At 36.6% G+C, this 12,289-nt stretch overlaps 1 protein-coding gene across 1 annotated transcript in view; it reads right to left on the bottom strand.

Annotated features, from left to right (window-relative positions):
• Window positions 1-3,643: 3,643 nt before the first annotated feature.
• Window positions 3,644-12,289, bottom strand: part of GBE1 (1,4-alpha-glucan branching enzyme 1) — a 308,909-nt gene continuing 300,263 nt past the window's right edge. The window contains exon 18 of the mRNA XM_049857862.1: window positions 3,644-4,396. Within this exon, the coding sequence (XP_049713819.1) occupies window positions 4,340-4,396 (57 nt within the window). The 3' untranslated portion in view covers window positions 3,644-4,339. The remainder of the gene's footprint in view (window positions 4,397-12,289) is intronic.

Here is a 12,289-nt window from a genome sequence, read left to right on the forward strand (position 1 = left end):
GGAAGTCACCTGGGGGTTGTTTACTGGTATTGTTATTACTTGCCTTCGAGTTGATGGCGACCCCATGTGTTTGCAGTAGTTGTGCCTATTTCACTTAGTATACGGTTTTCATTGGTTTCTTGGTTACTCATAAAGAGGCTGTTAACCTTCACTCACAAGACTGGGTTATATGGGCAAAGTCTGGGAGTAGCTGAAATATAAGGTAGCTGAGGCACTAGCCTGACTAGGGAAGAGAATTCACTGTGCCATCCTAATACACTGAGGGAAAAAATTAAAATAAGTTAAATAAAAGCAGCAGTGGAAGATTGTTGTTTTGGGTCATCTTCACAGCTGAAGGAATCCAAAACCACTTCTCTATAAAGCAACTCCTGCCTCTCTGCCTGGGAGCATGCCGCTAACTTTGTGTAGATGCTTGAAGGACAGGTGGTGGGGACAGTGTGTCCCTGACAACAACTTGGAAGATGTCCCCAATCACCAACTCACCATCCACATAGCTGCAGATCAAACAAGAAGAGCATTTATAAAACCAACGTCCGCATTTTTTTTTCTCCCCACTTTAATTGCTTTGTCGTTCTGGATAAGAACTAAGTCACTGAATGCTTTCTTAGAAGCACTGGGAATTAAGAGCTGAAACTTGAACACACGCCTTCGGGCCACTATATCACTCTTTCTTTTAAAATACAGTATAGACTTCTGGGTAAAATGGTCTGCAGAGCGTATCTGAGAGCCAAATATCTCTCTCTGGTCCAACAGAAATGACACATAAAAAGAATTGTGAGTCATAAGTAAAATTCTGACTGACATGCCCTTTAGCATAAGCATATTTTCACAAAATACATTTTTCATGGAAATAAATACTGCTTTCTCTGCACAGTGTTTGCCAAGAGTTAAAATCCTGATGTAATGTTTTAAATTATAGAGATTCGAAGACACTTAGAGGTACTGTCTCATGATTCCTCACACTATCAGTTAAGAACTCCTGCCCTACAGAATGAAGGTCTTGCAGCATTTCGCTACACATCACCATTAATAAGATAACAGAGCAGAAAAATTAGAAGGGAGTTCATTTGATTTTTTCCCCCTAAAGGCTGGCTTTAGTGGGAAAATGTATCCACATTTCAATTCCAACACATTATGAATGATAAATGAACTTTACTGCACTTAGAGGACATGATATTGCTTATGCCATAGATTGCTATTTTCTTTCAGGAAGGTATTCTACGTAGCAGAGTTCACAGCTCAGTGCTTGGTCCCCCACAAAGAATATCTATAAATAAATAAAACCCACCATGCTTAAGAATTCAAGTTTAGGACACAACTCAAAATAGGAAAAAGGGAACAATGTGTGAGGTACAAGGCTGGTCAACGTTGTTTGGATTCCTATAGGTACTGTCCATGGCTCATTCTAAACAGGAAGAGCAACAAGAAACCTATTTTACTTTGTTTTCATCACATGATTCAATGGCTGCAGTACCAGAGACAGTGAAAAAGATATTTGCCCTGAAGCTGAAAGCTGAACACAAGCGGGAAAACACATTACCCTTCATCACTTCCCCCCAGATAAGTCTTACGCTTTTCTGTGTTGGTTGAAGAACAGGCTTCTTATTCAGACAACCTCCTGTACGATTCCTCACAGCAATAGCTATATCCCTGATGGGTGACAAACGGTGAATTGATACTGCTAAGGGGAGTGTTCAAGTCAGAGGAAAAACTACTTGCATTCTTTTGCAGTTGCCATGAAAAAGTCTGTTGTCACTGGTTACTTTTTGAACTTGAGAAGCATGGAGACTAAATCTCTCGTTTTATGTTAGAGACGAATACATCAGCTAAGAACAGGGCAAAGTAAGAAACACCAAACTTAAAATAGGAGAGGAATTGACCATCATGGTTGAAGTGTTACAGAGTGGGAAACATTCCAGAGAAAACATTTACAATTCCATTTTTGGCTATTCTAAACGATGCTATTTTCTCATTAGGTTAATACTAACCTAAAACATTAAGCACCCTTTAGTATTAGGGGTAAGTTTTATTTTGGATAACAGAGCAATTACTAGCATGTGCGTACATGCTAATATCAGAAAAAGATGGGAAAGAAACCTGTAGTCATCTATGTTTTCTAGAACATAAAAAAAAAACAGTAAAAGCACTTATTTAGGAAATCAACAGAGGGATTATTCTCACGTCTGATATTGGTAATGAACATATCTGAGAAAAACAACATTATTATAAAGCACAAAAAGTAACTGTGCAACTCCTGTTGTGATTATTGAAAACTTCTAGTCAATAAAAAGAATCAGAACTTCTCACTAGATGACATGATGATGAGAATGTTAAGGATTTAAAAAAGAAAAGTTCTAAAGTGAAACACACTAAAGCATTACAATGCAATATAAAGGCCTTCTTTGCTGTGATAGATGGAAAAAAGCCTATATTCTTATTTTGGACTCTTAATATTTTATTTATATGCACATATTTTTACTATTCCTACCTAACAACATACATTTATTGTTCTTAATTGGGGGGGGGAACTTGACATGGGCAATTAATATTACATTATGGAATTCTTACTTTAGACTGTGAAATCTAGAGAATATATTGGCAAAGTCAATCAATATAACAAAAATATAGCACATAATTGCTGTTTTTTGGTTTTGTTTTTACTTTACCACAGGGATCACACAATTCAAAGAAAATGGGTTCTGTGTGTTAGGTAAATTCTGGTCATTTTTTATAAAAAAGCTTTGATAGGGAAACAGCATATCTTTTCACACATAACAAATGCAAAGTTAAGGAATTATAAATTAGAACATGTAACATCATGGTTGCACATGTGTTGTTATCAATAACAGATACAGTACACAAACAGGGCAGTGATAAGATACTAATAAGGTTCCTGTTATAGGAAAGCATCACAGAAGCCTTTCAGTAATGGTTCCCAGCATGCTTCATCATCAGCTAGCCTCACTGATTCTTTCGCAGAATCAAAATATCATTCTGCTTTGAAGTCAACATATCTCAAACTTGGAGAATCAGTGCTTTACTGAAAAAAAAGTTAACAAGGATGGTTAATATATAGGCTTAGCTGTAGAAGCAAGTCTCTATTGCTTCTGTCTTCCTTATCGAATAAATTTTTAATAGAAAAACTTCCAAGTACTCTTCATTAATCATAAATGATCAGGCTAAAAACAAAAAAGCAAGCAGCCAGTACTAATATAAGGGAAAAACAAGATCTTCAAAAATAAGTGACAGATACTTTATGTGTTATAGATGCATCATAATTTTTCAGTCATGAATGAATTACATCAGGAGTTGTACTATTTCAGACCTGTGGTCTACTATTTAATAAACGAAGGTACAGCTGAGTACCACACTGAGTTGAGAGTTAATTCAGCTTCTAATTGTGCTCACGTTTACTGCTGCAAAGTAGCTTAGCTACATGAGTTGGTTAGTATAATTTCAAGACACAAAAACCTAGTATCTAAAGAAAAAAATAGATTATTAATTCCATTATGTCAGTCTATCAGGCCTATGCACATATACATGGGAAAGGTATTATAGTAGTTGAGATAAGGCATTTCAATATTCATTCCAAATCAATCCCCAAGATATTATAACAGAATAAACATAAGCAATGGCAATTTTGCAATTTTTTTATTGATTGAAAGTACTAGACATATTTTTTCAAATGTTACAATTACTGTTGCAGGCCTTCAGAAAACTGAGATATCTGCATTTACCAAGATACTGAGTGAACAAGTGATCACAAAATAAAACTTACCTAAAATCAAGCACAGATGAGTTCATAGATAATGACTTTGATATTTTCTTTGATACAATTCTTAATTTTATATTACTATTATGTATTTATTACAGTATTTCTAAACATACTTTGATAGACTAGGGCAATAAAAAAAAATAATCTTGGTAATTTAGACCAAGGGCTATTAGAACAAATAAGACCATCAGGTACACTGTATACATTAAATGGAAATAAGCATACATGACAAATGATTCAAATTTGAACTTAGAAAGACTCAAATACATGGGCAGGAAAGGAAAATGCTTTGAGCATTACATATAACACTACATTTGAAATACTAATTTTGCAGACAGCTTGAAATATAGAGCCTAGGATTCCTAAAATTAAAAAAAAAAAAAAACCCTACTTTTTGAAAAAAACTTTGATGTTCATTTGCATATACAAATATTGAATTTCAGACATCTGACATTTTGGCGAGACAAGCATATTTTGAAAAGCTTCCACATTATAAATTCTTTGAAAAAGAGAACCGGAACACAGACACACATCTGCATTAGGCGGAGCTGAACTCAGGACTCTTCAGTTTGGCAGATCCACATTCTTAAGGATGAGGGCCACTCGGCTTGGAATGTACACCTAAGTCAACACAATCATGTTAGTGCAACTGAAAGGAATATTGAACGTGATGCCGTCAGGTCAAAGGGACACAGGCATGATGCAGTATCACCTTGCCTTAAATTTACTGTATCTTTACAATTCCACGGGCTCAGAGAAGGAGCAATTCGACAGCTCCCACCGTTTTGGCATCAAAGACTATTATAAAGCTTTTGGTTTATGACCACTAGAGGGCTCCATATGATTTACAAAAACCAAGTTGGTTAAGATACTAGTGACCAGACGGCACTCTTATTGCTAGGCGTAGGCGCTATCAGGTGGTGAAGGAAAGCTGCCCTACAGTTCACACGCTACTCTATTCAGGAAAATAATACAAAATACAAAGCACTGTTTTGCATCGAAACTTGAACTTATAATTTCTTCTTTTTTTCCGTTTTTTTTAAGAAAACTTAAATGAAATATAAGGGATTCTAAACCCCTCGCCAATTTAAAGCAATCTCTCAGCTTGATGTTGCACTTAAAATAAAATACACGTGGCTCTACATCATCTTCACCTTGCCCAGTTTCTTGGATCAACTCATCACATTTCTTACTTCTCCTTCCCTCACTCACTAGGTTTCAACCACAGGGGTCTTTCAGTTCCCTGAACACCCCAAACTCTTCCTCCTCTCTGGGTCTCTGCCAAGCTATTCCCTCTGCCTAGAATGCTCCTTGCCTTGCTGGTTCCTTATCTCTTGGATCTTGAAATATACCATCTTCATGAACAGGCTTTCCTTGACCACCGAAATGACAGATTCTCCACTTTATTTGCTATTATGGCACCCTTTTTGTTTGAATTTCACATATCACAATTTGTGATTTTCTTCTTTCAAGTTTACTATCAGTCTTCCCATTAGACTATAAGCATTAAGACAGCAGAGGTCATATGTCTTTATATTTCTAGTTCTTAATACAATGTCTGGACAAATTAGGTGTTAAAAATGACTAAATAAAAGAAGAAACAGCAAATAAAGGAATAAATAATAGTGGGAGCAATATGTGCATATTTCACAAGAAATCTTCTAATATACTTAAATCTGAATAACATAAAATTGAGAAGTGATCTGAATTTCTTGATGATTGTCTATTTTATATTTAACCACTAGTGACAAAGAAAAGAGTAAAAATAATATTAGAAATGGTTATTATTATAGCAATAATAAATCTCCACTTCTGACTTTAATATTTTATTATTTTCAGGCTATTTATCTCTAAGTGAAAGCTTGACTGATGGTTAAAAAAAGGGGGGGGGCTTTTTATTGTTTAGACACAGAATGAAAGGTGTAAAGCAAACATGCCTTAAGGAAAAAAGGAGAAAGAGAAAATGAAGAAAAAGAATAGAACAGCTGATTTTCATTAAATAAAACTATTGTATGCCCAATGCATTGCCACTCTGCAAACAAGCACAGTGTTTTCCATTCAGGTGTCTGTAATAAATAATTCTTAAGAGTCTTTTAAAAAAAAAAATTACACCAATACAGCTGGTTAGTTTTGAACATCAAAATTAAAGCAGTTTTACAATGGTGGAATTTTGAGAAATTTGCATTATAAATGTAATGGCTAGTTTTCTTAACTTTCAGTTAAAAAGTAATAGTGATTTAAGAAATGATCATCTGAGAAAAACTGCACAAATGCTAAGAGCCACTCTGAAGCTCAATGTTGAACAGTGTGATTTGCAAACTAGTACTTGTAGTCAGAATTAAAAAGATAAATGCTACATTTCTGCAGTATAGACAAACTATGTACTTAAATGCCACAATCTGTTTCCCTGCAATTTACATATTTTTAATGTCTTATAACTTTTAAACTACATAAAAATTTAACTGTTAATGGGATCTCAACCATTCAATATCTTCTTTCTGACTGTGAAACGTAAGTTGTTATGAACTTGGTTCAATAAAAAGAAGCTAGAAGTATCCACGAACAAAAACAATGTAGGGCTATTAGCACTGATTCAGGCAGATCTAGTCTAAAGGGTGGCATACTTCCATAATCAAGCTACAGACCAAAGCAATACAGACTAAAGCAAAGGAGAAACAAAAGAAACCAAGACTCAGATCCAACACATTCCCTCCCCAGATCTTATCAAAACAGGCATGAATCAAACCAAAGAGGTTTGTCATGTACGTACTCATTAAGGGGTCGGTCTCTGGTTGGCCTTGGTGGCACAGTGGTTAAGCGCTAGGCTGCTAACTGAAATTCGGTGGTGTGAACCCACCAGCTGCTCCGTGGGAGAAAGATGTGGTTGTCTGCTTCCATAAAGATTTACAGCCTTGGAAACCCTATGCGGCAGCTCTACTGTGTCCTACAGGGTCGCTACGAGTTGGAATCAACTCAATGGCAGTGGGTTTGGTTTGGTTCTCTGGGTAGTACAAATAGTTAACATGCTTGGCTCTATCCAAAAGTTTGAAGGTTTGAGATTTAATTCTAAAAAATCAGCCACTGAAAACCCTATGGAGCTCAGTTTTACATACACAGGGTTGCCCTAAATTGGAATTGATTAGATGGCAATTGGTTAATGGTTCTGGGAATCACAAGAAAACCAAAAAATCAAACCCACTGCTGTCAAGTTGATTCCGACTCATAGCAACCCTATAGGACAGAGTAGAACTGCCCGATAGAGTTTCCAAGGAGCGCCTGGCAGATTCCAACTGCCGACCTCATGGTTAGCAGCCGTAGCACTTAGCCATTACACCACCAGGGTTTCCAGGGAATCACAATAACTGGGTTTGATTAATCAGTGGGACTGCAGCTTATAAACAGAATGGTTCTAAATTTTTCCTGCCATGTAACAATATAAATCTGAAGGCCAATCTAAATTTCTCGGAGGCACTAGAAACTGGACAAAAGAATTTTTAGGTCCCTGTACATTAAGAGGGAAACCCTGGTGGCGTAGTGGTTAAGCGCTACAGCTGCTAACCAAAAGGTCAACAGTTCAAATCTGCCAGGTGCTCCTTGGAAGCTCTATGGGGCAGTTCTACTCTGTCCTGTAGGGTCGCTAAGAGTCGGAATCGACTCGAGGGCAGTGGGTTTGGTTTGGTTTTGGGTACATTAAGAAAGTTTGCCTGATATGACAGCCTTCTTATATGCAGGTAAGAAGACTCTGGTAAGCCTAAGCCTCCTGAGAATGTTACAATGGAACACACAAGGCAGGCCTAGGACAAATAAAGATAGGGCCCTGCTCAGCATTCGGCATAACAGTATTATCAGGACAAGTCAAGGTTAAGTCTCCTATTTGGATCCTATGCAGTTCCAGTATCTACTCTGTTCGATCCATAATCTCATAATGATTTCATTAATGAAAGGTAAATAAGAACTGTCTACTGATAATTTATAAATGATCTCATTCTCTTTTCTAATGAGAATAGTGATCTTCAATCTTTTGGAGTTTTAGCTGGTTCAAATTTAAGAGTTAAAAAAGGAGTAACGTAATACATTTGAGGTTTGCCATATATGTACCGTTTCCTGTTACACTTAATGGTTAAAAAATTCTCCAACAAATTTTACTAAATGATGCTGGTCATTTTATGTAAGCAGCATTTATGATGCCAATTCCAGTCACACTTAGAGACCTCTTAATACTGTCTGCTCAAAAGTTTCAATTGATAATTGCATAATATCATTAACAGGAATATTGTGTAATTATATTTTTTTCACTGCAGTGAAAATTACCAGAATGTGCTTATGTTGCTCTACAGCCCTTGCAATGTAGGCAATATAAAAGAATTTCTCCAAGCAAGTGATTTTTCTTAATTATGACTCTTCATGGAATTTTGAATTTCCTTCTGTATTAGGGTTCTAAGTATGTAGATCAATTTTCTTCGTGGTTAGTAAATGACTTCCGATTATACTAAAGGACTTGAGACAAACAGAGATAATCGTTATCATGAGGTAATTACAGACATGAACAATTTGGGGTCCCTATAACTTAATATAAGGAGCCTTGGCGGCACAGTGACAAAATGTTCAGCTCCTAACCGAAAGGTCAGCAGTTAGCTACTCCGTGGAAGAAAGATGTAGCAGTCTGCTTCTGAAAAGATTTACAGCCTTGGAAGCCCTATGGGGCAGTTCTACTCTGTCCTGTAGGGTTGTTATGAGTCAGAATCGACTTGATGGCAACAGGTATAATTTAGTATTACCTGCATAACCCTCCTTTTATAATTTTAATTTTTAATATAATTTTAATTTTAAAAATAGTTTTGAATTATGCAGCAAGAGAAAAGAAACATGAAAATAATTTAAATAGATTTAAACATAAATTTTAAGTACATTTAAATATAAACCATTTTTATTTAAGTATATGCATTTATAAACAGACCTCCTATGCCCATTTATTTATTAGTCGTTAAGCCCTAGACATTTTGTAGCTAAGGTCACATTACGAACATAGGAGACAACATAATGTATGGCTATGAAATTAGTTCTTTCTGGTTATATTTATTTAGTTATGTTTCCAGTTGCTGTTGAGTTGATTCCAACTCATGACAACTCCATGTGTTGCAGAGCAGAAACTGTGCTCCATAGGGTTTTCATGGTTGTGACCATCTGAAACCAGATCACCAGGCCTGTTTTCCGAGGTGCCCCTGGGTAGAGCTGAACAGCCAACCTTTCAGTTAGTAGCCATGCACTTAACCGTTTGCACCACCCAGTTATACCTATCTAGTTTTATTTATGTTCATCTAGTGACATTTATCTAGTTTATATATTTATAACCCACTCTTCACAAGGAATCAGACTGCCACAATATAATCCAATTCCATTATTCAGACAGCCAAAACACATGCTACTTTACCTGCTCAGCTCTTTATTTAAAACAAGTCTACTTCTGAACACCCAAATTTAGAATGAAATAAACAGACCTACTTGTTAGTGATCAGGTGTCTCAGTGGCAAAGTAATTAATGCTACCTCTACTGCTTTTTCGTGTTTTCATTATTGAGACAACCTGAATTACTGTAAAGGAGTCTAATTCATTTAAGGCTCAGCATCTCCGTTTTCCCATTCATCTTAGGGAATTTGAATTTATGAGTCAGAGAAAAGAAAGGAAACTCTCCTTCCCCCCAGTATACTGATTAACATAGAGGTTAACATCTAAATTTCTATATCAGGAACAGAAATAAAGAGAAATGATTACGTTAAAATGAATTTCCCAGTAACTGCCAGTAAAGCAGAATGGAGAAGCTCTGCCCTATGGCTTTCCAGCGTTTGTGAGATGCTCTGACCTTAGCAAATACGTTTCAGTGGTAGTACACACGCAGTTATGACCTGGCTTCACAATTTCAACTGACAGAGCACATAAAGACGATGTGGGAGCCCTACCTGCTGATGCTGCAGCATGTCTGGCTATTTGAGCAATCCTTCGAGCTCTGTTTGTTCCTATCTTTGAAAACAGATTTGACACTTATTCAGTAGACCCTTGGGGTTACTGAGCTTGCAAATTAAGCTTTAGTAAATGTGTACCAGTTACGATGGGCAGAAATTCCCTGGAAGTGAAAAAAGTTCTATGTTGCCCACATGCCTTCTTTTTGCTCTCAGTGAGGGAGGCAAGACAGATCTCCCTGGCTGTGACTGCAGACCCTGAGCACTCACGGTCATGCTCAAGGAACTCGAATGGATCCCACCACAAATGAATCCATTCAATAAGGAACTCTGTTAAAATGAGGCCCTCTAAAACTTTTTTTTTTTTAATGTGATTTTCTTCTCTAGCTATTCCCAGAATAACTCCAGCAAGAAGGAAAACTGTTTTCTTGGACTTCCTGTATTTTATTGGCCCATTTGTGTTCTCTTATTCTGACATTAAAATCAGTGGTCATTTCATTTGGGACCTAAAGACTCATTTAAATGACTAACTCCTGAGGCACCGGCAGCCATCAAAAACAAAATGCTGCTGCTGGGAACCCTCACCTTACTGACTGAGTGGGATCAGAATTCTATTACGGGCTGTTCTATTTCCCATGTGCTTGCGGTGCTGTATTCCTCCACTTATTATCGAGACTTAGGAGGTATTCTCTGTTTCATCTGCTAATTCAGAACTGTGCATTCCACATTTATGAGATCAATTCAATTTGTGCTTGAAAAGTAATCTCCTGGCTGCTGCTGCCACTGGTTAGTTAGCTTGTTTCAACCATGACAGAGTATCTTTGCTCTTATAAAATCAAAAGAATGCCAATATATTTTCTGCCCACACCCAAAGATTGTTAGCCTTCATTTAAATAATTTCTCCAAGGTTGGGAGAAAGTCTTCTTTAATTGTGTGTCCCCAAAGCACCTTGTGTCTTGACATAATTAAAATACCTAAATAATTATTGCATATCCATGCCAATAATAATTTCTAAGTACATGTGCAATAGCATTTTGCACTATCCAAAAAGCTTATACAAGTTAACGAATTTATGGCTTATAAGAATCCCTTGGAAACCCTGGTGGTGTAATGGTTAAGAGCTACAGCTGCTAACCAAAAGGTCAGCAATTCAAATCCACCAGGCACTCCTTGGAAACTCTATGGGGCAGTTCTACTCTGTCCTATAGGGTCACTGTAAGTTGGAATCAACGTGACAGCAACTGGTTTGGTTTTTGGTTTTTTTTAAGAATCCCTTGCTGTACAGATGACATTACCATGTTATTATCACTCCTCATTTACAGAAGAGAGAAACTGAGACATAAAAAGATTAAATTATTCACTCAGTTTCTCACAGGTAGTAAATGGGAGAAAGGGAATTTGATCCCAGTTTCTATCGCTACCTTTTGTGATCTTTTCACTATACCATCAGGCCTTTTCCCAAACAGAGCCCTCTTTGGATACATGAACATTTAAGTCAGTCGACTCACTAAGATTCTGCTGTCTGAGTCTTTCGAACCCCTTTCAGTCTAGCTCACTGGCTGAAGTTCAGCTTTATTGCGATTAACTGTGGCTTCTCCATGATTCCTCTCTATGAGCGAATTATCTTCCATAGCCCCTCAGGGGTCTCTAGGTATTCTTTTGGTAATTTCAGAGCATTAAGGTAATTTTCTTATTCATTTCTGAAAACTTCAATTTTTTTTAATCAATCTTATTGTACATGTCAACAACGAATGTTGGGACAAGCTCTAGCGACATCTTTGAAGAAAGAATCTGACAGTATCTTTGAGCCCTCCTCTTAAGAATACATATGCACCTCTGTCTCTATCTAAAGCTATATCTCTATCTTTATGGACATATCCCATACACATATACAACACTTAGGGCGATAACTAAGTCTCCCATGGCCATTGAACTTTCTTCACAGTGTACAATGCAACAACTTGATCTTGCTTATCCTGATCCCTGCTTTTTCATTTATTTTCTTCCACTGTCTTTGCCACATCGATCCTGCATATAACATGGCAGCTTACAAAGTGAGGTGTTGACGCCATTCTAAGGGATGGACAATTGAAAAAGGGAAGCTATTGGGAGTACATATTCTCATACCTGATTAACACCTAATTTTTTTGAAAAATGAAGAATTTCATCCAAATCAGATTTTTAACAGTTCCGATACATTTGTTAGATACATCCTGGCCTCATGAGCATGAAACACGTATTTAATCCAAGATCTCTCATGGGTAAAACAAGACAAAATGAAAAACAGAGAGAGAGAGAGACTGAGAAGGATTGAACAATCCATAAAAGAAACAAAACAGGATCTAAAAAATGTAGATCTGCACTTGAGCATAATGTCTGATTATAAATTAAATGAGAATTTCTTTAGATCTAGAGATTTGACAGATTCTACTTTTCAAAAAAAAAAATAGAGCTTAAACCAAGTAGTTTAAAGCAATATTCTATAATTTGTGATAATTCCACAAAATAAAAGTTGTTACATAAAATGTTTTCCTCAGTGGTATAAGGACCTCAGAGA

This window comes from Elephas maximus, chromosome 18, assembly GCF_024166365.1.
Source record: "Elephas maximus indicus isolate mEleMax1 chromosome 18, mEleMax1 primary haplotype, whole genome shotgun sequence".
Lineage (NCBI taxonomy): Eukaryota > Metazoa > Chordata > Mammalia > Proboscidea > Elephantidae > Elephas > Elephas maximus.